We start from the raw sequence: 27,457 nt of genomic DNA on the forward strand, positions 1-27,457 counted from the left end.
AGTTCACCGCCCTTGTGAGGGAGTAGACCGAAGACCGACTCGAAGACCACCTCCCGATCATCCCTGCATCCTGAAACCCGCTGCCCCCAGCCTCCACACGCACACACACACACTGCACAGCACACCTCCAAACACACACATACACATAAATACACATACAATACGCAAACACAAACACTTAAAAACGCCCCCCAGTCATACACTCATCCCATGTTATCCTTTTTATACAAACTGTTCTTGTTTCCGCTTATGTATAGAGATAAAAACATGCCTGCAGGAATAGACCTTGCCTTTTAAAGCAAAGTAGATACGTGAAGCGATTATAAGAGAGATAACCTAATTTCCCTCTGTGCTTCATCCCCTTATTTATCCTTGGTTAGCTTTTGAGTTTCCTATCATCACTCTACTCATCTCTCCATCCTCCCACCCAGTAATGATGTATTACTGTCATGACATAAGAAGAAAGCGGTCAAGCTGTGAATACAAATAAATAAAATGAAGATAAGAAAAGCCTCCACTCACAGTGACTCTTCTGTTTGCTCGCTTCATGGATGTTATACTTTGTGCTTTGCTTTTTGCATCTTCCCCGAGCCGACTGCAAAACATCTTGACAGCAAGCTCATAAAGCATAAAGCCGCGCACTTTGAAGAGCTTGAGAAGGGCATCGCATAAAAACAAACCCATATTATCATCATCAAAATGTACCAGAGGTGCTGTGCTAATTTAACAGAACCGTACTCTGAAGCCATTAGCACAATTGGATTCACACTGAGGTCCAATTTGGGTTAAGTATCCCCAGCGGAGGACCCAAGCAGGCAATGCAGGATCTTCTTTTGTAGGCCAATTTACTGCCTGAGCAAATAAACCCAGAGTCCAATCACAGACGAGCAGCATAAAAAACATGTTGATTCACAATACTGTGTATCAATGGACAACAAAATTATGAAACACATTCATGATAAAATTACCCTTCAATGAACACCATTTCACGTATGTCCTGACTAATTTATTATTGGTGATCAATTCCATGGTATGTACAGCAATGATGTCATTATTACAGCATTACATGTTCCACTTTGTAAAGTCCTGTCTTGTGTAATAATCACACATATCATGTAATATTAAACAATCTTCCAGGTGTGTCATTATTAGTGGTGCACAATAATTATCAGATCGCTAATTATCGGGCCGATATGAGGGAATTATGACATCATACCGATAAATCCGATATCTTAAAAAAAATCGCTCTGATAACCGATAATTTAAAAAAATGCTCGAATGAGGCAACAGTTAAATCAAAATTTTAAAAAAAAGTAGATTTAAAAAAAAATCGGTTATCGGTATGATATCAGTCTTGAGAAGAAGAACGCTATTGGTATCAGTTAGACAAAAAAGACATGGTGCCATTAGACTGGTGAGGACACACAGAGCGTAGGGCGGTGGGAATGAAACACAGAAAAAGAAATTGGCACTGACTGCACAGACTGTATTGATAAGAACTGAGAACATACTAAGAACATAAAATTAAAGCTCAGTTTTATATCTAACCCATGATAAGGACAAGATATACAGGAAATTTCATGGAAATATCTCATTTTTAAATTATTTTTGTATTTCATTCGTTTAAAAAAGCTATTTTTTAAAGCCTTGTCTAGCGTACAGTGTTCCCTGGCCCTATCGCGGTTCACTTGTCTGAGAAAAGTGTATCAAGTGTATGGTGAGGGGTTTTACAGCCTTAAAACATACATAATAATTCTACAAAAATGAAGTTGGCTACTTATTGCGGACTACTTTGGGAACCCACCCCCTGCGCTAAACGAGGGAACGCTGTATCATAAACGTGTTAAAGTGTTGTTGCCCCCTACTGGCCATCTGCAGGTATGCGGCACGTGTACATTAGAACACTTATCCACTATTTACACATTGCAGTTATGAAAATGTCAAGTATTCAGAGTCAAATTTCTTGCCAGAAATGATGAATTAAGCATTCCAAAAACATTTAGCTGATAACTTTCATATGGTCCAATTAAAACTTGAACAGATTCTGGTCGCTTGCATACGTGCAGTCCAAGCCATGTTGCTCTTTTCTCACCTCAGCTGGAAACAGAATCGTTTAATATATCATTTGCGATACAGACGAGGCGCTGACCTGTCATTGGTGGATGTGGGCTTCAACTTAACCGTTGCAAACGGGTTGGTACCCCTTCAAAAGAGAAAGCGTAAAGAAGAGGAGTTTAAGTGCATTCCATCCACGCACAAGCATCATGGGAAAAACCACGTGACCTGAAGACACAGCAATGCCTACGTTGGCCTGACACAAATGATTTCCGTACTGCAACACATATTACACCCTTCTGCTGATAACAAAGCGATGAGGTTCCATTTGTGAATACTACAGGAACGTGGAACATCAGCAACCAGTGTGCACATTTGGATTTTGACTTACTTTGGAAAGAGTTCAGGTCTTGATGCCTCTTGCTGGGATCGCTGCAGAAAACACATGAGAAGGGTGTGAATGGTGAGCTCACCTACGCACACACACACACGCACGCACACACACACTCATTCACCAAAGGGGCAGCAGGCCTGGCAAGGACACACAACTCAACAACAGTGACGGACACTGCAAAGCATGCACAATGACCTACTTTGCACAATTCTGTATTCTCAAACATCACATCATGTATTTCTATGCCCTTTTTAATCCCTTTTGCATTAAATCCATTGTTTATATTGACAAAGTTTTTCCATTTGATTTTAAACATCGGCCATTTCAGGAGACCACAATACCACAGCTGAATGGGGTCATTAATCTTCTTAAAGTCCTGTCAGGTAAAATCTCTCGCCAGGCCTTGGAAAAATATGGATGCCATTCAAGGCAAAATGAGAATCATTCATGTAAACTGCAATCAGTCGCTTGCACAAGATCCACGTGCAGAGTAAGGAGACAGCAAAGAATCATCAGTACATCATCATCAGTAGAGATATTAATCTGCCTTTAAAATTATTTATATGCATATATATTGCATGGCGTGTAATTCAATTATGTCAATTTTTTTACATTTTAAAAATATTTTATTTATTTAATGTAATTATTTTTATAGTAGCTGTAATGCAGTAATGCAGTGCGCCCCTTTCTTTAAAAAGCCATATTCGTGTAATGATAGAATAGTGCTTTACTAGGTTTTACTGCATTTGATGTTTTAATTGTACATAAGTACAATTTTATGCGACAAAATGATTCAGGTCCTTCCAAGTGTGAGGAGGGCCTCGGGACCTTGGGGGAAGCGCAGCAGCTTGAGAACAACCCAGAAAAACATCTTTCTCAAACCAGCTAAGCTAACGTCAGTCAAAGGCAAAATGAATTGATTTTTACTTCCTACAGCGAGAGAGTAAACACCGAGCAGAAAACGTCAACAGAAAAAAGAAATTCTCTGCCACACTTTGAAAACCCCCCGATCTAAGGTAATGACACACACATACACACACACACGCACACGTGCACACACACACACACACACACACACGCACACACAGCTTCCTCACTCATACAATGTCAACAGCTGGAACTTCCACCCTGCATCCACCAGAAAGAAGGATGAGGTGACATGGAGAACAGCACCTCGTCACACTGCCCCTGCTGGACAGAGCAGCATATCGCACATTGCACAATTCGCATCCTTGACATGGGCATAGTGTATAATAAATTGTTTAATAACAAACATATTTTGGATTGAAAATGTGTGATAACCCACGTTGCTGCTCATTAAAAAAATCAAAATGAGAAAACAGCAGCATACGAGAATGACATCAACATTCAAACTTCAACCGGATGGATTTTCCCGAGTTTGCTAAGTTCATAAGATGACTTGAGCCGACTGATATGGCATTCATTCATTGTTTGTAATGATCAGTAAAGCCACGGGTGACTTTGATGGTCTTCTGGTGAGAAAGCCTTGAGGCAAAGTGTAGTCAGGCTGCTTGTGAAGCCAGCAAAGACAGGGAATTGATTGATTCAACCAGACTGATCAATAAACGCTGTGAGACTGTGATACCTTTTTTTCTGGGTAAGACTCGGCCCTCTTGTCAGATACGCGTGTTTGCATCTCAGAGTTTTTATTTGAAGACTGAGACATTGGTGGTGGAGGGGGCGGGGGCGGGGTGTTGTTTCCTGCCAGGTCCATGCGGCTACTCACGCTGGTGTTGGCTCTTCCCCGCAGACTGGAACTACTGAAAGCACATATAAAATATGTTCACAACAAAAGAAAGTTGAATAAAAGGGTCACGTAAGATAAACATGTTATTAATATGAGTTTATTTGATTCCAGCTTTCTCTTTCTCCCTGTTAAGGTGCATCTTTGAAATGTTCATCACTGCTCATAAAGGCCATTTTTTATTTATTTATTTGTTTTTTAAATCAGTCCCTCTCTTTTTTGTGCTTCGTCATTATAACTCCTGACATTTTTTAATGAGAACAACACAAAATACGCAGTATTTGCTCAACATTATGTGCAAATGTTTACTGTAGTTTTATTACAGCCTTGAACTGATTAATGAGAGTTTATTTTGAAAATAAAAAGTTGCATTTTGTTCCCCTAAGCTCCCAAAAAGCCCATCACATACAGTAAAAATGTAATATATGAATATTTTTTCACTTTTGTATCAGTCAAATTACAGTGGTATGCAAAAGTTTGTGCACGCCTGACAATTTCCATCGTTTTCATTGATAAATCGTTGGGTGTGTACAAATCTACAATTTCATTTTGATGTATCAAATAGCTGATGGACAGAGCAATATTTCAGGAGTGAAATGAGGTTTATTGAATAAACAGAAGATGTGCAGTTTATTCCAAAATGAATCTTGCTTGTCCAAATGTCCTTTTGCGCACCTGAAGCGACAAACTACAAGTTGACGTTGTAGTTCTTTGGAAGTGGTCTGTGGGTTGTCTTCACACTTCTCACCATCCTTCGCCTTTGCCTCTCTCATAATTTCCCTGGCCTTCACAATAACAAGCTTCATTTTCATTTTTGTTTTGAGGACCCCATGTTGCTCATCTTCACAAGCGATTCAAAGAGAAAACCAACTTGCAACTGGTCACCTTCAAGGAAAACTGCAGGTTTTTGGGATATTTTGGCCATCATCCACAATCCTCATGTGAGGCACGAACACGTCTTTCTCTTTTCTGTGCGTTCTAAAGATATCAAAACAGGTAAGAAGACGGAGCTAAGAATGCACGTAATGGGACACACCTATTCCGCCTACAATGCCTTCTGAGCACCAACAACACTCAAATGTATGCACCTGTCAAATTAAGTTTTGATGCATATTGCATGTCTTGTGTTAATCCAATAAACCTCATTTCCCTTATGAAATACTACTGTGTCCATCAGTTATGTGAAATATCACAATCAAACAATGGATGCCCAAACATTTGCATGCGAAAGCATGTGGTCATAATGGGAGTCCATGGGGACCAAATCAAACATATACTGTCCGTGTTCCATCCAATTAGCATTAAAATTGGCCAATACATTGACAAGAAGTACACATTTGGCCTGCTGAGTTGCGTCAACGGTTTTTAAGAGTCTCGCTGGACGTCGAGTTGACAGTCCGGCCTTTTATTTCGATGGCTTGCGCTCACAACTTTTGACTGTCATTCTGCGAAACGCAGGGCTGGCTGCCCCCGGCCGGTTACATTTGCACACATTTTAGTACAAAGTCTGGGTATTTTGCTGTGACGGGTGTCCACCGTGACTGAACAATGTTTGAGCTAAGGGTGCGGAATAGGAATGGTGTTCCTCACAGCACTGGGTCACCCAAATGTCTTAAATGGCTCATGTCATTATTCCAGGCCTGATTATCGGTCCAATAAAACCCAATCAGTAAGAATAGCCTGCGGAACGTGGCCCAATTAGTGGAACTTTTAAAGAAGTATGCTTGGGTGTGGCTAAAGGTGACAGTATTATGTTCAGTGAAATGTACGAAGGTTCCGGTGGCTCACTCTTTGCAAGCATGAAAAGTCCCTTGAGAATAAACGACACCCCTTATTATTGTCAAACACCACCAGCAAGTCAACGTGTTTCAACTTGTAACGGATTCATGTGGACAGATCAAAGCTGATATCTCTGAGACTCCACTCTCCTAGTGAGTGAACAAAGAGTCTCATTTGAGGCTAATGAGGCTGAAGTTCCCTGCAGATGAGAAAGACCTAACATGAGTTCTAAATGGATACCTTTCAATGCAGGCGTTTGCTAAGGAATTGCACTTTTCTTAAGTATCGTTTACCCCAAGTCCGCTGGCATAGGAAGGTCATCCACCTCTTCCACATAAGAGGCCGGGAACCATCCCTGACTGAAAACAAAATGATATTGCAGCGTAAAGAGTAACGAACCTTACCCTATGGAGGATAAGTGGCATAGAAGATGGATTGATGGATGGAGTAATGAATCTCATTAGGTGGTATAAGTGTACCTAATGTTGTAACACTCACCGTGAATTGTTGCCAGCAGCACGGCCGTACAACCAGCCGTTTTTCGGCTGCTGGACGAGAACAGTGATCGTCTCTCCCCTGGTGAAGTGCAGCAGGGTTGGATTACCGCCACCAGGCTGATGGGCCACCCGGGCCCTCATGGATCTTCCTCCACCCCCAACTGACTCCGCCGTGGAGCGATATATGCTTCCCTGGGGAGACGGGGCTGTGGCCATCCAGAAGGAAGCAAACTGGTGATGACTTAGTTGAATGAAGCACAATAGCTAAAATCGATGTCTATTTATTCTTGCTCAGGTTGTCTCTAAATGTACCATTAATTTATAACAGATGGCGCTACTGTTGATTAGAAGGGGAAGGGGCTAACAATTTTATAAGTTATTTCTCATCTTTCGTCATCATATTTTCTATTTCACTTCGCATAATTAAGTGGAAGAAAAAAATAACACACACAATAATGAAACCTGTCTAACTAGAGAAGTGCTCATTCATGCAGTGCTTTCTCCACTCTGCAGGGGGCAACAGTGAGGCGTATGTGTCACAATGAAGCAGTAGTAGAAGAAAATGGCTTGTATTTAAATAAATATGGCGCTAAGTATAGTAACCCCTCGTCACTTCGGGCTTTGAAATTCGCGGCTTCACTCTATCAGGGCTTTTCAAAAATATATGAATTAATAAATCTAATTGTTTTGTGGTTGAATGTGTCCTATTACTATATAAAAAACATTTTTTGAAGAAATTAACAATTTTCAAGCATGAAAATGAACCAATAGACAAATATAAGGCATTCAGAAGACGCATGCAAAGATGTCGTGATGACATGCAGTATTCTACACTGGTCGCTAGGTGTCAGTAATGTCACTATAACGTTCGACAAGACACACAAGCGCCAGACTTGATCACCGAAACAACAGGCTTTTATTGTAAGTTTGAATGATCTCACAACAGGCACAACAATGCCTAGCATGGACTACCACGCCAAGCTAAAACTCAACTCTGAACCCCCGACGTCACTTCCAATTATCAGGGTTGGGTCTGGAACAAACTAGCCGTGATAAACGATAGATTACTGTACACACTGAAAATGTAACTTTTAACAGTGACTCCACTGCAAAATATACATTTACCAAATGCCAGTGTGTTTCCATAGTTTCAAAAAATATAAATTATGGTTTGTTTGTTTTTTTTAAAGATTGTCTGCTGGGCACCTGCTGGCAGATTACTATCACTGCCCTGTTCCGCCGATAGAATGAGCAAATCATTCCACCCCCACGCCATGCGACTTTTCAACACAACAGAGGGGGAGCAGTAAAAACACACACAGGACTAGACTTATTAACTTATTATGTGTTGTTATTATTATTATTATGTATTAATATTATGTATTACTGAAATTGAAGTGATCTGTTTCGTATTTATTTATCTATTCTTATTCTATTTTCTTAACGCTCCTATTTTGCTTTGTTTTATTTTTAATTGATTACGTTTATTAGGACACTTTTGCAGAGCTGCTAGAAACGTGGATTTCTCTATCTATCTATCTATCTATCTATCTATCTATCTATCTATCTATCTATCTATCTATCTATCTATCTATCTATCTATCTATCTATCTATCTATCTATCTATAATGCAGTGTGCACCACTGTGCTATACTACTACATAATAAAATATACTTTGCATTCAAGAAGAAGCATCATGGGCTTTAAATTATACTTAAAAAAGTTTTTAAAATATATGGGAAAAAGCATGAAAATAAAATGCATGCAACATCAATTTCTATATTATGATTTTCTTTGGTGAATTTCTCACTTGCACTTCCTCATATTCATAAACGTATTATTTTCTTTAAAAAAAAAACGTTCTCTCACCCCTTGATGGTATGTTGCCGAGCAGCTGCTCTTCTCTATTCTTCTTGTTCTCTTGTCTAATATGTGCCTGCAAGTATAGAAAGAAACAAGGCAACGCATATGACAGAGAAGCTGAATAGGTTCCAGTCACTTTAATGATTTAACTGAGATTAAATTGATATTGTTTGAATAACCTAGTCCGTGCAGTGGTTATCAGTGTTCACAGAGCTACCACCAGAGGGCACTGTAGCAGCAGAAATAAGACAATATTTATGTAACTTTAAACGGTGCTTAAGCGTAATTAGGAAATACTGTACACGCCCAAGTTGATCGTATTGGCCTTTATCAATCTGTGAAGAAAACCACACACAGACATGCACACCCAGTGACCTGTTTGAATTGTGCCATAAACTCACAGTGTTATCCAGCGCAGGGGGCCTTGTAGCAGCATGAGATGCTCTGGTGGCGTCTACCTCTTCTCTCCAGGAGTCAGCCTTCTGCTGCAGACTAGTGCTGTTCTACCGTGGGAATAAAGAAAACATAAATGCACACACTGTGCATGTCACAATTGCCTGAAGAACACAGCAGAAGGTGCCTGAGTGTATACAAAGATAATCTTTTGTCAAACATGACCTTGCCAACTTGAAGATGAGGGTAATTAGTGCTCGCTTATTGCCTTTGCCCTTTGAGGCACGAGCAGTGTCCCTACACTGATCACCTTTAAACACCACAGTTTGATTTGGACACACAATTATCTCAGATGGCTGCAAACAGACTTTTGATGATGACAGCGACACAAATGTTCCGTTTAAAACAACGGACTTTGGACTATTAGCAAAACATAAAACAGCCTCATTATGAATAAATAAATCCCTCGTTTATCGCGGTTAATTGGTTTCAGGCTCGAGCGTGACAATTAATTTCTGCAAAGTATGATTCCTTATTTATAAATGGAATATTTATGTAGTTAGAGCATAGAAAACCTGTTTACGGCATTCTAAATACTGTTTTTAACATAATTAGAGCCCTCTAAACATGAAATAACACCCCAATAGTCACCTTTACACATGTATTACCCAATATAGTAGACATGATAAGAGAAAATGAGACGTAAAATAAGAAGGGGTGGCGGGCAGGAAGTGACACTGGGGTTTCAGAGTTGAGTTTTAGTTTGCTGTGGGTTACGTGCTGGTGTTTGTGTGACTCACCGAACATTGTAGTAACATTACTGACACCTAGTGATCAGAGTAGAATACTAAATATCATCACAACATCTTCAAACGTGTCTTCAGAATATATTATGTTTGTATTTTCGTTCATTCGGCCATTTTATGCGTGGAAATGCTTAATTTAGGTAAAAAAAAATACAATTTGTTTGAATATGCTTCTTTTTTTTTTTTTTTTTACTAACAATAGGACATAATCAACCACAAAACAGCATGATTTATTAATTAATATATTTCTGAAAAACTGTGATGCAAAATTCAAATTCAAAGGAATTACTGTATAGTTCAAATGATTAAAAAAATGAGAAAACACAAAAGTCAAATGCAGTGAGTTTGAACGGTGTCATTTTCTAACCTAGAAGTTGTCAGTGTCTGGCTCTGAAGAGATAAAAGAAAGAGGATGAAGTCAAAAACAGGCACCCTTTCCTCCATCCTGCTAAAGATGCTGAATCTCTATCATCTTCTAATCTCCTGCTCTGTGGCTGACCCTCATTATAAAAAGGAGGTAAATTTCCCCTCAGAGACTAATAACGGCTGACATAATCATTACACATTATTGAGAATTCTCTTTGGAGCACATCCCCTATTATAGCGGTTCTGACAGCCACGGTAATGACTTACATGATGATCCCAAGCTATTTTGCACCTGCTGTCTGTAACCGCCAAAACAAGCTATCATCAATGTTACGGACGTAGGACGTGTACCTTATTCATGAGGTGGGAGAAGGACTGGATGAGGCCACAGTGTTTCTCAGCCAGGAAGCGGTATCGTCTCTCCTCCTCCTTCAGCGCCTCGCCATGGCTTTCCCGAAGGAAATGCATGTACTCACTACCATCCTGAAGATACACATGCATTACTGTACATATCCCACATACACCATATAGATAAAAGCATTGGAACACACCTGTCAAGAAATTAGGTGTTTAACCTATGACCCATAGAAAATGGATGGATGGATAAATTGTTACTTACAGCTTGCTCTTCTGACTCTTCAACACAACCAAGTAACATTGGAAAGGCGTCGGACTTCAGCAACAGTTTGGCGGATATTTCAGATTCGTATTGGCCCATGTTCACAAAACAGTCCCGCGTGAAATGCCGTTGACAGATGAGCATATTTTTCTCTTGCTGGCCGGGAATCAGCAACTCCAACCACTTGTGCCTGATGCCTGCCTCTTTAGGCACACCCAAACAAACATTTCCTGGGAGCCATGCACGCTAACACGGTGAACAGAGCAGAGCGAAGCAGAGCGGGAGGAGGGCAGGCCTACAGCTTTTGTCAGTGCATGCCCATATAAGGACGTCCGGGATTGCGTTGACGTCAGTGGAACTCAGTGTAAAAAAACAAAACTAAAAAACAGAGCCATCCAAAACTCCTTTCAAGTCTCACTTCCAAATGCGCAAACCTCATTAGCGGACGTGTTGGCATCCTTTAACACCAGAATACAACATTGTAACAACATTTACAGGTCAGAGAAGAGGAAAAGCATCACAGGTTCCAATCCGTATTTTGAAGGTCATTAACAGGGTTTCTTTGCTGTAACTATGAAAATATTCGATTCATAAATAAGGAGCCCCATTTTGCAGAAATTCACTTATCATGGTCGAGTCGGGAACCAGTGACCCCAATAAACGAGGGATTACTGCATTACAGAACAGGAGAGGCATACATTTCACACAAGCCTAGAGTGCCCTCTCACGGCTATCGATGGTAATGTTCACTCCTTGCTTCATGTCAGTCAGTACAAATTAACATTCCAAAATATGTAACATTTTATATATTTTGATATGGATAGAAGTCGCACTGGACTATAAGTTGCTACTGTATGTAAAAAAGTATGACTTATAGTCCAGAAAATACAGTACATGAATCAAAATTTACCATTCAAGGCTTATTAATTGGAAATATCACCAGGAACTGCCCTGCAAGCAACTTACTGTCCCTCTTCATTCCGTGTCTGTCAGTTGTCTTCAAAGGGTGAGTTTTAGTATACAATGGTTACCTTGCCTAAGCATCAAAAAAACATTGCATTTGACGTTGCGCCAAGCATCCATCCATTCTCTACAGTATATCGCTTATTCTATACAGTATTCATGTAAAAGTGTATGTAATGAATCTCGACAAGATCACAAACATACACAATAGTGGTGAAATTCTCCGATAAAGAAAACATGAGAAACAAACCTGGTTAGCTCCGCGTCTTAGCTGTCTGTCCATAGCTGCTGCCTGACTGTGGACGCTCATCTCATATTGTTTTCTGCTGCCCTGTGAAACACACATCACCTTTTAGGCACCCCTCTCAAAAATCACAATTCCCAAACAGAAATCCAGCACAATTAGTTGCTTTACAATATAACCCCTAAAGCATTGTCATTCTGGATGATGCAATGACCATAATAATACGGTATGTATCACTCACTGATATGTAGTCTTTGTCCAGTCGCACATTATTGTCCATCTCAAGAAGAATATCCTCAGAGAACCAGCGAAACTAAAAGGATGCACACAAAATGAATTTGAACTCGCACAATAGAAAGCACACAAGTATTTTTGAATTCACTCATATTGTGAAGGTCAGAAGAGTGGTGGCGCTGTAACTAACTGCTGTCTCCAGTTCCAAGGTCAGTTTCCTTTGGCTCTCAGCAATCTGAATCAAAACATCTCCTAAAAAGACAAGGACAGCACACAATTAGAAAGCATTCAAATAAATGTTATGAAATAGATACCATTGTGTTTACCGGACTATAAGTCCCTCCAGCGTATTAATCGCATCAGTCAAAAAACGTGTCAGAAAAAGTCTCATATTTATGATTGAGCTGTCATCAGAGCAAGAGCAATTCTTAACACCCAAACTTCATTTGCGTATTCACAAATGAAATAAAATAGACCAAAAATTTGTGTCCAAAATTACACAACATTGCTGTCTAAAATACCACATTTCTCAATCATATAACAATATTTGCACATTACTTACAGGCACAGTCTCTTAGGCAGAAGCATATTGGAAAGTATTCTGTCACAAAAAGCACCCTGTTTTTGCTGTATCATTCAATTTGTGTGCCAGTGTCACAAACTCAACTCAATGAATTATTGCGGCCACTAGGCGTCGCCAAAAAGCCAAACACCACCCCACTTTAACTTGGACATCGTATAATAAGTCCTAACTGACTGTAAGTCGCAGAAGACGACTTACTCCAGAAAATACTGTATAGCTTGGACACACTGCCCCGTGCTACAAAGAAAAAGTTACTTGTGTATGAATGTGAATGAATCACATTATTTCTCCATCTTCTAGCTGTATGTTCAAATGTCTTCCAAAACGAGTCACAGAATGACCACATCTACAATATTTAAGGTAAAACTCTGCAAAGTCTCCTGAGTTCTTTTTACCATGGCTGGGTTAAGCGAGTGAAGTGGAGCTCCTGCCTGTCATCGTTAATTATTCATGCCCTCATGCCGGCATCTGATACCCAACACTCCTGGTTAAATGATAAATGCACTCGAGCACACGGACTCCTGTTGTCATGGATGCACACAGGTCTACAGCAATTACAGCAGGTGGGATTATGTCCAAAACACAGCAATTTTAAAACTGTTGCCACACAACATTTAACCTCAGCTATGTTCTTTGGAGCCCGACTGACTCATTGAAAACAATCTATTCCCTGTCGCTATTGTGTGCATGCTTTGCCTTACCTATGGGGCGTGAGGACGTGGTGTGGAACGCCTGCTCGCCGATCTGTGAAAGTGCAGTGAAGTAAGCCTCGCTTTTTACAGCCAGAGCTGAAACACACATATCACGTGAAAGTACATTCCCCAGCAATGGCACAACAAAAGCAGTAAAGGAGTTGCAGGTAATATGACTGGGGAATATGTCACCATGAGACACAATCTCAATCGCTCCGTGCTGGTGTTTGTTTAGTTGTTGAAACACTGCAGAGAGGCATGACCAGGTAACAGCAGCAGTTCTGGCTACATTTACAGCTACAGTACAATATGTTTGTGTTGTGTAAACTACTACTTCAAAGTACAGCGGAACCTTGGTTAGCATCATTAATCCACTCCAGAACGTCCAACTCTAATCAAAACACTTTTACTAAAAATAAAGAATGTAAATCCAATTATTCTGCTCCAGAAAGCCAAAAATGTTACCACAAAACACATTGTTTTACACGCAGAAAACAATTTCAAATGCATATAAATAGATATAAATGATGAATAAATGAACATTTAAGGTTACTTCTACCGTCACTGAAGACATGATTGTTGCCAAAGACGTGATGTGGCAGCAAGATCACACATGCACACCAACTCTGTGTTTTGCCGTGAGTTATTTCTTGAATTCATTAGTGATTTTTCACCTCAAGGCTCTGCCTTTCTTTTAATCACGGCTGCATAACCCGAAATGCAGCCAAAGAAAGTTGCGACAAATTTTGGTCACACATTTGGTCTCACACAGTGTATTAATAACACAACAGAACACGCTCCATATTGTACGCTAACCGGTAAAGTACGCAAGCCGAGGCAAAATTTTGGCGTACATTTTCAACGTTAAACAAAAAACACACTAACTGGGGCGTACGCTAACCAAGGTTCCATAGATTCTAATCAAACACTTACACCATCAAGGCTGAACCACAAAAATAGATAATCCAGGGTAGCCACAGCAAGGACAGTGATAATGGAATTGTCCTTATTACAATTCAGTGCATTGAAATGATAAAACTGTTAATGTAAGGTAAGATAAGAACTAAAAAATAATCCGCTACCAAAAAATTGGAGTAACAGAAAATCTTACAAACTTTGAAAGTAGGCTACATTTCCTATACTGCTTGTCCTCATTCACAGGTGACATTGGACGAGAGGCGCGGCACACCCTGGCCTGGTCCCCAGTCAATCACAGGGCAAATAGGGGCAAATATTCACACACACATTCACACTTAAAGACAATTTAGGCTCCAACTAGCCTAACGTGCATGTTCATTTTGAAAAACCCGCACAATTATGTGGGATGTTTCAATGGAGATTCCAAGCAGACATGTGCCTCACAGAAGTAAAAGTTTTAATTAACTCGATGCTTTAAACAAACTTACTACAGCACTCTTAGTGGTAATAAAAAAGAGTTGTTCGGTTGTTGGTAATGCAGCAATCACACACTGCACATGTCTTGGACACAGGGCCGTACAGCAAACAACGCAACAGCACTACGTACTCCAATCCCATGTCTATGGACTTTGGAATGAGGTTTAATGACACATACAGCTGACGTTAGTTTGTTTAGTTTACAATGCTAATAAAGGAAGGCGTGTGAACATCATACAAGAGGGCACAGAAAGTGAGAAATTAACATTTTTTGCATGTTTCATCTCTCTGTCTGCCTTACCTTGAAAAGCTCGGACGTAGCTATGTCCTAGCGACACAAGTTTCTGGAGGCTCGGGTTGAATTCATCCATTAAGCTCTGTTGGGAAAAAAAACACCCCACGACGGTCAAACAAGAAACTAGATTCAATCTAACTTCAGAACATGTTCATACGAGCTACAATCTGTTACTTACTGAGTAAATCCCCAAGGTCGATCGATGGAGCTGGTCACTATTGACTGCAGACATGTTCGCATCCACACTGGTGTAACTATCAATGAAACCCTGTGAGAGCAACCAGGTCTTAACTCATCCAGGAAGTGGGTATACAGGAACCACAGTCCTGAACGTATTGGACTGAATGAGTGCAGGAGGCTGCTCACGTTGTGGAGCACATACACAACTGTGACTTGAATAGCCCACAGTAAATAATTAAACATGGCCCTATCATAAAACACAACGGCACATGCTGTAAACCATGACTGTGTGGGCGTGTCTGACACAATGTATGTTGAACTCAACACTGTGATTTGTGAGTGCATTTGTCATGCAAACACTACTTGCGATGCAGGAAGAAAATGCTGAAAAGTACGGGAAATACTGGGGAAATATGAGGCAGCTGTAAGAAATACTGGAATGAACATTTTGCCTCGGTTTGCGTACCTTTTCCGGTTAGCATACAATGTGATACACGTTTTGTTGTGTTATTGATATATTGTGTGATTCCAACTGTTTTCTTCATGTATTTTTATCACAAGACGTCCTTGTTAGCAGCCTATTAGCTTGCTGCTACATGGAAACAAGAAGCGGAAGTCAGCTCTGTCGCCGTTTTATGATGCCATCGGTGGTTGTCTCTGTAGTTCTTGTGCTAAGTAAAACAGCTACACCGCAAGTCTCAAAAATGTTGAGATAACAATTAAGTTTGCTTTTATCTTCACTGAAGATGTGGCAGCGAGATCAAAACACGAAGGTGGTGTCCATGTTGATCTTACTGCCACATGGTGTATTTATATGCATTCCAAATTTTCGGCATGTACGACTAGAATTGTAAAACTGATATACATGTGTTTTGGGTTTACATTTTTAGCTTTCTGGAACGGATTATTTGGATTCGCATTATTTCTGATGAGAAAAATTGATTTGGTTAGAGTGCGCTTCGGTTTGGTGTCTGACCTTTTGGAACGGATTAATGACCAACGAATGAAATAATGAAATATTTCAGTCATCATATTTCTTGGCTAACGCTCTGTTGTTTGCCGGCTTGCTCCAACCTCTACGTCTCTGTGTCGCAGATGCATCTCTCCAAGTCACTGGAATGTGTGAGTGAAAGGAAAAGCTCCGACACCCTCGGGGATAAGTCATTTGGCACCACTTGTGGTTTGCATGTGTAGCTCTCTTCAAATGTAAGACGATTCGTCGTTCCCGGTGTGCTTTCTGTGTAAAAAAAAAAAATTGTCTTACATTCAGGTCAGTACGGTACTTTAAGTAGGGCACAATTATGAGCCATTTAAAACAATAGATATGTTTTTAGTGGTTATATATATCAACAAGGAGAGAGAGTTTTTGTATGAACGTCTATTTCAACGACGCTGAGATAATAGATTTTTACTTTCACTTTTCTTTGAAGTGTTTTTTTTTTTTAACCCATGTCTACACGTATGTCCAAGGCACCCTATAATACATTATACCGCATAAACCTGCAGCTGTGATGGTTTATGTCTGTATCATGGGTGATGATGTGTTTGCATCAGTCCAACATTGTGTTGATGATTATTGACGAGTTCTAATCAAGAGAGGAAATGAGGGAGTAAAGCTTTGACGACCAACTTCATTATTTATAGTTTAATAAATTACAGGCCATGGAAAAGAGAGTGACTCAGATGGAGGTATTGGCTTGTACACTAGGTGGCATTAAAAACCAATTGGATACATGAGTAGAATTTTAAGCAGCTTTGTAATAAAACTGCTCCTTAAACTCCTTTCTCTTCAGGGCATGGAAGTGTAATTAATTTCAAGAGTGACGTGTTAAGAAAGATTCATCCTGAACACTCAAATAAGAGTTATAGTTTCACGCCCAACCAGCTAAATCTGGAAAAGCACGGTGCAATTTTTTAAAATCTAATTTGTCTTGAAGCATGTACATGTTAACGAGAGGCTGTTTGGGTGAGATAAATTATATTTTCGACACCATTTCCATCAATATGCTGACCATTTTAAAATGTCATTGGTGACTTGGATGATAAAGTGAGTTAAGAATGTGACTCTTGAATGCTTCACTGAATTTACATATAAATCAGACGTAGAAGTACAGTATATTGTGATTAATAAGAGACTAGAGTGCATCTTTTATGTCTTAACAGCACAAGTCTCAGTGGAATGAAAATGCTGGTTAAACAATTACTTCTAACAGGCAGCCACAGTGAATCTATCCATTAAAAGTTGCAAATACTACTGCAAGCATTGCAGGTTTGAGGTTTTGTGGCGAAAACAACAATGCCTTAAGAGACCACTAGTTTGTATCTATTACAAAAACACAGTGTAAGAAGGGACGAGCCGTAGCCCTCCGTCTCTAATGGAGTACTTAGTCATCTCCTTTACTATTCTAGTGTTCCTGTGATAGGGACAAGCTATTTTCTGCCGCAGACATCTCCCCCTCTTTCATATTGGAACTCAGTGCACGCAACTTTGAGACATCCTTGCTCCAATCCCTTCTGAAGTTGAACATCAATTACTCATTTATATAACAGAAACTTCATTTCACATCGCTTTTTAGCGTTTCGGGCTGTCATGCACACAAGTGTATATATTTCGTCGTTAATCGTGCGTGTGTGTTTCAGACTAAGATTAACATGTATTAGCACTTGGCTGTGTGAGCTTGATTTAATGACCCTCACTAATAGCACCAGGTCTGAATCGTGCAACACGCACAGACACCCACCAGCCACCACAAGGCCCATCATTCTGTCATCTGTGCTGCTGTAGAGCAGCTCCAAAGGGAACCTTGAGACTGACTTATAGCCATGCACACATCACATTACGGTATATATGTCTGTAATGTGCTGCTGAGCTACAAATGATTATACCTCAGGGCTGGGGGGGGATATTGCTGATGGAACTTAGAAGGATGCGTGCAGGAAACCCATTAGTGGATCAAAACAAATTCACAAATGTGCAAGTAAGAATGTGGTTGTAACCAAAGGTTTGATTACCTTGACCACATGCATTCATGGCTCACGTACCCTGTAAAAAGCCCCATAAAAAGTGTGGGAAAATGGGTTATGCTACTTTTCATTGTGCTTCGGAGCAAAATGATGGTGCTCCACACATTCTGCCAAGCAACAAGCTACTGGCCAAACATGATATGAGGCGCAACAAGAATGAGAGCAAGCCTTCCTTGATCTATCCATCCATTTTTTATACCGTGTGTCCTCATTAGGGTCACGAGTGAACTGAAGCCTATCCCAGCTGACTTGGTCAGGGCACATATTTACAAATAACCAGCCACACACAACTATGGACAAATAGAGACTCCCATTAGCTCAACATGCATTTTGTCTTTGCATATAAAAAGACAGTCTTCGCTATTCAGTGAATGAATAGTTTTATTGTTGCACTATTGCATCTAATGAATGGATTTTCAGTATTTCAAGGCAACTTTCTATGATACTGATCACAAAATGATTTCCCCACACACCCCTCCTCAATATGCCTTGCTTTCACCACGCTGCAGTTTGAATAGTGAGGACATGCGCGTTGTGCACATGCACGGAGGTGGTGTAAAACAACACTAAGCTCAGATGCTTTGTCGACTCCATGATAACTCAAGTGAGGCGCTCTCACGCCCCCATCAGCTGCTTTTAGACAGAAAAGTGAACTGGATTGTTTTTCGTTCAAGTTGTATTCATCAAAACACATTAAGTCGATGATTTTGCTGCTTTTTGGTTTGAACTTTTTCTTCTCTGGAGTGTTATGATTGGATTTTTCTAATTGTCGATCGTCCCCGCCGCCAACCTGAAGTTCATTGTGATCATCTTGGCCGCCGGCATGGTGGCCTTCATCGGCGCCGTTATCTGCATCATCGCGGCCGTTCACACCGGCACCACGAAGGCGGCACGGCAGCAACCGGCAGCCGACAACCGCTCGGTGTATCCGGCTGGCGCGACGCAGCCGCCGGCTACCAGAGGCTCGGCGGCCAGGGCTGGATCCTTGGGCGCTCTCCACGGTTCTGAAGTGCCCGAATCCGAGGCGCCCACCTTCCACATCGGACTCGGCGGACTGGACGGGGTCACTGGACTCACCGGGCATGACCCAGCAGTCAGCCGGCTAATATGTACGCCGATCCCGGCCGGAGAGTGCAACCCAAAAAACTTTCAGCAACAAGCGGACGACCCGTCGCTTTACGCGGGCGAGGACTGGGGGTATCTCCGCACAACTGCTGACGAGCTCCGGCAGACCGTCATGCAGCAAAGGGAGCAAATACAAACGGACCAGCGGACCATCAGGGAGCTTACAGGGAAACTATCCGAGTGCGAGAAGGGGCTGAAGGGTCGGGGTGGCGTCGCCGACAGACGCGGGGGCGCTGTGGGCTTATGGGGAAGCAAAAGCCCGGCAGAGGGGGCTCAACTGGAACGGGTGATGGTGCGGGACAGCCCGGCGTCCGCACCTGACCACATGCTCACGGTTCGGGCTGTGGATGAGCTGGAGAAAGCAATCAGTCAGCTCAAAGACCGCATAGAGCGACTGGAGGTATGTGATGGAACAAATCACCCCCTGCACACTACTACACTACACTGCAGAGGCGTAATGAATCCCAGGAGCAGTCCTGGAGTGCCTGCATGGCATCATTTTAAAGAGCCCTGCATTAAACCTCAGTCAGAATGTTTGACCATTTATATTTGCTGATGCTTAAATACTCATCTGGGATGATTACAAAGACTGCACTTGTCTCTTGATGCATGTCTTCAAAGAAGAAACAGGGAACAAGTGGGCCTTTGTGAATAGAGGCACCAAAAAGCTTTTTCTGTAAACACCAAGAATCAAGTCATTCATCGGGGAGAGGGGCTAGGGGGCGGTGTTTCACAATACTACCTTGACATCTGAAAATAAGAAACAAAATCGCCCTCCCTTCCATAACGATCTTAATGGATGCAAAGACTGATAGATATTTAGTGATATGTGTAATCGTACTAATCCTACCTGGTGTATTTACAGCAGCGGACTGTTTGGCAGATACAGTGTTCCCGTTAAGCTACTGTGCCAAGAAAGCAGATTGCAATTTCATTTTGAAAAAAAGGAGGGATGGAGAGAAAGGCCTGGGAGAGAGAAAAAAAAAGGGGGGGGGGGGGGGGGTTGTGGAGAGGATGGAGAGAAAGGATGATAAAGTAGCGGACGAGGGGGAGAAACGAGAACACCAGCAGCCAGAGGAGAAAGAGGAGGGGGTAGAGTGCAGAGTAACATGAAACATACTCTCATATGACCAGATTCTGAAGATGTATAGCCACATTTTTGGCTGCATTCATATTGTATGAGTTGCCTGTACAGTATTTGTTGGGCACAGATCACTCATTCAATTTAATGCCTGTGTGGTGACTGTTTTTTTTCTTGTGCCAATTCTTTTAGTTACTCCTCATGCCATGTTTTTCATGATGCCACAGCGTCATACCAGTTCAGTTTTTCAGTGTTTCTATCACAAGCCGGTATGTTTCTCTCAACATCCCAGTCACGTTTCCAACAGTAGGTGCTTGGTCTAGCAGCACAGCGGTGTTTACACCAGATTGTGTGTGGTGGAATTTGCAAGACAGACAATCTGGATGGATTATTGTGCAGATGTACCACCAGTCGCTATAGATATAGATATAATATGGCAGTCGGTCCTTGCTTATCAGAACCTGTAAAAGCTAAAGATGTGTTTGTGTTGTGTTTGTGGCATTAACACTTGTTATCTATGAAAATGCAGAACGACAATGAAAGGTGTTCTGGCATTTAGCGCGCACACACACTCATGCATTTATGTATCAGACAAAAAGATCCAACAGTAATGACTTCTTTTCCCTGTAGAAAAACTTGACGTCTGCATGTGTAAACAAATACCTGCCTCAAGCTCAACCTCGGGCTCTGTAATAGAAATGAAATATTGTGTGTGAGAAGCAGCCAAGACCCACAGGATGGTATGCGATCAGAGCGTGCTTCATCCGAATATTCATGTTGCATGTTTTCAACACAAGTAGCAGCTTCAAGCTGTTTCAATTTACACTTCACCCTTTACAACCAATATTGATGCTTTGTGTGATTTTCTTCTGTTATGGATCAGGTTGTCAAGCCTGGGCATATAATGTGGAGGAGCCAGCAAAAGAGGTGTGATTGTCGTGGGGAAGATGCAAACTGATCACAGAAGCGCTGGAAATTACACTGGGATTTACATCAGATCTCCTTTCGGAGGGCAAATCAATAAGTAATATTGTCTGGAAATCTCCAGAACAAACCTGTCTGTAAACAGAAACATGGATGCCAAAGTCACTGCTTCTTATATAATGCTTGTCCTTATGGAAACTGATTCAATGCTCCTATAGTTCAACCTTTATTTGTGTCATCTTATGCAACACACGTAAGCAAAGTACACACTGGTATTTTCTGTATCGATTGCAAAGCCATCTCTGTAGGTCTCCGCTGTGGCTGTTGCAAATAGATGTGTTTGGCAAATATGTAAAAAAACACCAAAAAAAACAAGGTTTGTTGTGCGTCTAGAGTCGAGAGAAATCGCTTCACTTGTCGTTCTTAATTACAAAGCAATTATGGAGCAGTGTTACCGAGTTGAATACTTGGTCTTCTAGACAACTGCTATGAGATGCAGAGGCACGCAGGCAGGATTAACAAGTCCATCCAGATGAGTCAACCTGTCTCGCTTGTGCTTTAAAACAGGAAGATTGTAACTCTGTCAAATACAGTAGTTACAAATGCTTTAGTTTATTTTTTTTTAATGAAAGTGGTAATAGTAACGGGGGGGGTTAGCATGTTGGCCACACAGTCAGGAGATCGGGAAGACCTGGGATCGAAGACATGGGTTCGAATCTTCGTGGGGCACCTCTGTGTGGAGTTTGCATGTTGCTCCTCGTGTGCGTGGGTTTTCTTCGGGTACTCCGATTTCCTCCCACATTCCAAAAACATGCATGTTAGGTTAATTGGCGACTCTAAATTGTCCATAGGTATGAATGTGAGTGTGAGTGGTTGTTTGTCTCTATGTGCCCTGCGATTGGCTGGCGACCAGCCATGGTGTACCCCGCCTCTCGCCCAAAGTCAGTTGAGAGAGGCTCCAGCACACCCGCATCCAGCATACGCACGACCCTAGTGAGGATAAGCGGCATAGAAAATGGATGGAGCGGGCATCTCGTCATGTTATTAACACACTGCGTGAGTCCAACTGTGTACGTAAACGTGTTTGTTAGCAGCGTGTTAGCATGGAAACCGGAACCGGAAGTCATTGTCCCCCAGCTCTGTCGCCCGTCTTTGACATCATCAAGGTTTGACTCTGTAGTTCTTTGCTAACTAACACAGTTATGCCACAATGCTTTTGTTGTTGATCATGGCTGCAAAATAAGTGTCAGCACGTTGACAAAGAAGGTGGAAACACTATTTAATTCAAGAAATAACAAATAACAATGTGGTGTTCGTAATCTCTGATCTCGGATCTCTGCTGGTCTTTTCTGCCTCATAGTCGTCTTTGTCAACAAACAAGTCTTCGATCAGATAAAAGTGACGTTAACTTTATCCCTTCCATTATTTATATGCATTTCAAAAAGCCCCTTGGCACAATTCAGAATGGTACACATTTTGGGGTGCTTCCATTGTAAAAGACTGCAAAATACACAATCTGCATCGTGTTAATTGTCAGTAAAACCCAAGTCTGGTCAGGGTCGATTCAAACTGAATTGTACCAAACGTGGCTAAAGGCAGGATTTCCCTCATTGCTTTACATTGTTTACGCTGCTGCATTCTATTTTTTTGTTAAATTCATTAGTAGTATGGCACAAAGTCTTATCCAGACCAGGATTTTTTAAAAAACATTTAAAAATGTACCTTTGTCATCCTTCTATGCAGGCGGACATCAACCTGTTTCCTCATAACCAGACTGACATCAACACCTCAGCAGTGGTGGAGAATGGAGGCAAGTCTGTTGGCCCAGAGAGGCTATTTGATCCTGGGCACAACTCTGGCACAGACAGGCCCTGGAGGATGGAGGACTTGGAAGGGGAGCTTGAAAGGAAGGTGGAGCTGTTGGAGAAAGAGAGAAAAGCCTTGAGGCTGGAAACTGAAAGACACAGACAGGAAATGGACCGTGGCATCAGTGATCTCCACCATCGGCTCTCAGGGCTGGAAGAAGGTAAATAATAATAGAGAGCAGGAATAGACAGCAGTGTGCTTGCGTGTGTATGTTAAATGACTGTATACTGTTATCGTCAAAGCAAGCAACTTGGTTTCTTTGTGATAAATAAATGATGTCATGCTAAACAGATCAGAAAGACTACCAAATGCATATCATGCTTAGAAAAGCAGTACAGATGTTTGGAACGAAGAAAGAGCTAGATGAAAAAAATATTTCATCCTTTTTGCCACTATTTCTTTGAAATATCTGTATTTTACCTCTAACTTCCTGTTATCTCTTGCTTTTCTTGGCAACCTCAGCAAATTCCTTCCCAGAGGGCTTCAGACTGTCGTTCCCATCCCGTACAAACTACATGTATGCCGTAGTGAAACAGTCAATCCCAAAATTATTGGCCTTCACCATCTGCCTGTGGCTTCGACCAACAGAAGTAGGCATCGGGACACCCCTATCTTACGCCGTTCCTGAGCAACCCAATGAACTGCTGCTTCTGCAAGGCCTGCATACGCCCATGGAGCTGCTCATCAATGACAAGGTATGATAGTGTCAAGAGTCATTTGACTTACTTCTTACTTCAGATGTCTTGAATTGCTTTATTTAGTCAGATAATTCCAACCTTGGATGAAATATCTGCAATCAACTTGAAGAGTTTTAAAGTGTGTATGACAGACAGACTTTTTGAAAATGTTCAATACAACAGGTATACACACAAATGGGAACACCATATTCAATTAAATACCAATAAGGAAGACTAAGGTATCCTATTGTCTGTCTATTTAATGAATCTTTTATCCAAAAAATGCCCACAGGAAAAGTGTGGTCTAAAAAAACTAATATGTAATCGAAAAGGCATATCTGGTTTCTACTGTGGTGTTTTTAGGTGGCACGGTTACCTCTGAACCTCTCCAGAGGCAGCTGGCAGCACATCTGTGTAACCTGGAGTCAGAAAGGAGGAGAATGGATGGCCTACCAAGGCGGGAAGCTTAGGGGAGAAGGCCATGGATTGGCAGCTGGTCATGACATTAGACCAGGAGGCGTGTTAATACTGGGTCAAGAGCAGGTAAATGCACAAGACACTGAATGAATTAATATGTTGTAAGCATTAAGGCGAGTGTATGATGAGCTCATGAGTAAATGTGTTTTTGGGTCATCAACTTTCTGATTTCACCCGCAGGATTCCCTTGGTGGAGGCTTTGACTCAACTCAAGCTTTGGTTGGGGAGTTATCTCAGATGGGTCTTTGGGACCGGGTCCTGTCGACTAACCAGGTGGCCAGCTTGGCTCGGTGTGGGATGGTGACCCAGGGCCATGTGGTTCCTTGGACGGAGCGTGGAATGGAAGTTTATGGTGGTGCTACCAAGTACCCGGGGGAGCCTTGTAGTAAACACAGCCGGAGCTCAAAGTGACAGATGGAGAATTTGAGGAAAAGGAGGGGAGCGAGGAGACGGAAAGTTTCACACAAAAATAGTTAGGATCCCATCTGCCCAATTATTGGTACTACAAATCTTTTAAAGCTAGTCTATGTGGCATGAGTAGACTTTGCAGTATATTATATGGACACATGGACATAACACCTACAGGAAGCAAAAAAAAAAAAGGTTTCTCTCCTTTTTGCAACTATTACTGTCACACATTGTAATGCTTTGGGCTGCGGCCCCTGCTGTGCCCGAAAATCAAAAACGTATTGAATGGATCGTGTGTCTCAAGAATTTTTTGTCCGCCTATTTTACTCCACATTGTCACATCACTCCACAATAATAGCTGATAAAATGATGGAAAGCCGTGTTGTACGAGAAGAGTCGTCAAAGCTATCTGAAAAAAACATACATTTTGTGTGGTTTGAAAAACCATCAATCTGTTAACTAACAACTGAGCCATTTACCGGCTATCTATCACAAGCTATATGTTGACCTGAAGTACACCATGATCAACAAGACATACAGAAGTAAGCACATACTGATGAATGCTGCAAGAGGTTCAAGTCCCGTGGCTGCTAGTATGAATTCACTGGGGTTAAAGGAAGGTAATTAATGGCTCTCACAGTTGACACTCAAGGTAAGATGATGCAAAATGTTACAGATGTGGGTAGGAATACCAAGGAGATGATGAATGCCAAGAAAAAGAAATGATTATTCTGAGAGTGTTCAAACCTGCATGTTGTATTCACATTTGTAATGTCTTGCCAGTGCAATATGTTTATCATAAACTTCACAAATAAGGACATCTACGCAAGTGCATTCTGGCTCTGTAGGTTGCTGAATGATTTATTTAAAATTATATAATCATCTTCTGTTTTTATATTTTTCCACTGTTCACATTTGGCATCAATGTCTACAGTACACTGATAACAGATTTATCGTGAAATGGTTTGTCTTTCATAACACAATTGGGTGTCCAAAAGGGCCTTATTATTCATGTTCACACCATGCGACCGTAATATGACAATGCTGGGTCATGCTCTTCAGTATTTACGCTACATGGTACAAGTGACACAATTCCCAATTTTGTTCCCAAGTGGCCTAGTTGGGATATGGGTCATTGCAGCATAAAGATTAGAATCCTCAGAATGAAATCAGGCCTCTTGCAAATGTTGCACCATAAATGAACGGTTGGACATACTCTATCAATACGAGTGTACGGAAACAACACAAAAACTTGTGAAGACTTTCCGTAATGAAATACATACAGTGCCTTCCAAAAGTATTGGAACAGTGAGGCCAAGCCCTTTATTTAACATTTAGTGTTGACATGAAAAGATGAATGTGACACCAGAGAGCAACTTTTCAGCTTTTGTTTCCAGGTTAACATTTGGATCAGACTTTGAAGATAGAAGCTTTTGTTTGAAGCCACCCATTTTTAATATGAGCAAAAGTATTGGAACATGTGACTGACAGGTGTTTTTTTGCCAAGGTGTGTCTTATTAGATTGCTCATTCAATCAATAATTAGCACAAAATGTCTACGCTTAGTTTCAAATTGGGTAGAATAGGTTTTGCTTGTGCAGAACTCTCTGGCTTTCATGTTGTTATCACCTCTAAATGCACGTCTTTGGGTCTATGTGATGTCTATGCTACAACGCTCTGTTTTTCATGTTGTTTTCACCTCTAAATGCATGTCTTTGGGTCTATGTGGTGTCAATGCTACAGCTCTCTGTTTTTCATACTGTTTTCACCTCTAAATGCATGTATTTGGGTCTATGTGCGGTCTATGCTACAGCTCTCTGCTTTTCATGTTGTTTTCACCTTTACATGGTGAACTTCTGGAGGTCACTGTATGAGATATGGCGTGACAAACTGACAGCCTTCAGTCTCTTCTCTTCCTACATTCCATAAATAAGCTCCTGCCTGTTCACAGCAGACCCTGCTGCGTTCAAAATCTTTCCAGAATGATGTGAAATATCAATCTCAAGTGTTGCGCAAAGTGATGAGTGACAGCATTTCTAAAACACCGCCTGTCAACAGCCGATACAAATATACTTCTGTATGACACATTACAAGTTATGTGTCATTTTAATGGAAAATCAATAGTGAAATGTATTCTATCCATGTTTCAGTGTCAGTGTTTCGTCCCTGCAGAATGCTGAAGTGGTTTAATACAAAAAAAACACAAACATGTATGCCAAATCATCATGTGCCTAATATTGTCTATATGGATGCTTTCCAGTGTGCAATGTTGATAAGAATCTATGCCTGATGTTTATTTAGCTTATGTATGTCACAGCTTTTTGGGACATTTTGATAGTGTTGTGGCATTAAACTGTCCAAGACTGAAAAACAAGCCTGTTAAATTGTTTTGGAATGTGTCTGCATTCGTATATATTTTTTTAATGCACTGGTATCTGTCTATTCTCTTGTTATTACTTACATAAATACTGGATATATGTGTCTTGGTCAGTGTCTTATTGATGTTTTCTGTAGTTTATTACAATTAAATTCCTAATTTTCACATCTAGAATGTGAGTCTCTTAAATTTGTGATATACCACCTTGGCTCCTCTACACTCACAGTGGACAGAGAATACTCGCCACGCTGTGTGTTTAATTATGAAGGAGATTTAAAGGAACTCAGAGCATCCCGTTGGTAGAAAAGAATTAGACTATACTATGTACTATGAAGCGTTTATGAGGCCGAGTGAGTGGAACAGCTTGGGTAGATCT

The 27,457-nt window shown here is 41.1% G+C and overlaps 3 protein-coding genes across 3 annotated transcripts in view; 2 read left to right on the forward strand and 1 right to left on the reverse strand.

The window, feature by feature from the left end:
- Positions 1-1,050, forward strand: part of pvalb6 (parvalbumin 6) — a 41,170-nt gene extending 40,120 nt beyond the window's left edge. The window contains exon 5 of the mRNA XM_054759306.1: positions 1-1,050. Within this exon, the coding sequence (XP_054615281.1) occupies positions 1-26 (26 nt within the window). The 3' untranslated portion in view covers positions 27-1,050.
- baiap2l2a (BAR/IMD domain containing adaptor protein 2 like 2a) lies at positions 1,004-20,167 on the reverse strand. The gene is made up of 15 exons (XM_054759305.1): positions 20,123-20,167; positions 15,122-15,211; positions 14,950-15,025; positions 13,263-13,349; positions 12,169-12,230; positions 11,986-12,057; positions 11,751-11,831; positions 10,270-10,401; positions 8,755-8,856; positions 8,360-8,426; positions 6,492-6,696; positions 6,287-6,352; positions 4,056-4,230; positions 2,447-2,487; positions 1,004-2,203 (listed from the first exon to the last, which is right to left on the reverse strand). The coding sequence occupies exons 2-15, from the start codon at positions 15,173-15,175 to the stop codon at positions 2,122-2,124; spliced, it is 1,302 nt and encodes a 433-aa protein (XP_054615280.1). The 5' UTR covers positions 15,176-15,211; positions 20,123-20,167; the 3' UTR covers positions 1,004-2,121.
- Positions 18,683-27,213, forward strand: LOC129171020 (neuronal pentraxin receptor-like). Its single transcript, XM_054759304.1, has 5 exons — positions 18,683-19,672; positions 23,021-23,303; positions 23,606-23,838; positions 24,184-24,363; positions 24,478-27,213. The coding sequence occupies exons 1-5, from the start codon at positions 18,971-18,973 to the stop codon at positions 24,706-24,708; spliced, it is 1,629 nt and encodes a 542-aa protein (XP_054615279.1). The 5' UTR covers positions 18,683-18,970; the 3' UTR covers positions 24,709-27,213.
- The last annotated feature ends 244 nt before the right edge of the window (positions 27,214-27,457 follow it).

This window comes from Dunckerocampus dactyliophorus, chromosome 18, assembly GCF_027744805.1.
Source record: "Dunckerocampus dactyliophorus isolate RoL2022-P2 chromosome 18, RoL_Ddac_1.1, whole genome shotgun sequence".
Lineage (NCBI taxonomy): Eukaryota > Metazoa > Chordata > Actinopteri > Syngnathiformes > Syngnathidae > Dunckerocampus > Dunckerocampus dactyliophorus.

Bases quoted from the DNA above. Each gene is read 5' to 3' on its own strand.
- baiap2l2a (XM_054759305.1), bottom strand. From the start codon at position 15,175: ATGTCTGCAGTCAATAGTGACCAGCTCCATCGATCGACCTTGGGGATT. The intron at 13,350-14,949 runs GTAAGGCAGACA...TGTGTGTTTCAG, and splicing joins CTACGTCCGAGCTTTTCAAG to CTCTGGCTGTAAAAAGCGAG. The intron at 2,204-2,446 runs GTAAGTCAAAAT...TCTCTTTTGAAG, and splicing joins AGACCTGAACTCTTTCCAAA to GGGTACCAACCCGTTTGCAA.
- LOC129171020 (XM_054759304.1), top strand. From the start codon at position 18,971: ATGGTGGCCTTCATCGGCGCCGTTATCTGCATCATCGCGGCCGTTCAC. The intron at 23,304-23,605 runs GTAAATAATAAT...TGGCAACCTCAG, and splicing joins GCTCTCAGGGCTGGAAGAAG to CAAATTCCTTCCCAGAGGGC. The intron at 23,839-24,183 runs GTATGATAGTGT...TGGTGTTTTTAG, and splicing joins AGCTGCTCATCAATGACAAG to GTGGCACGGTTACCTCTGAA.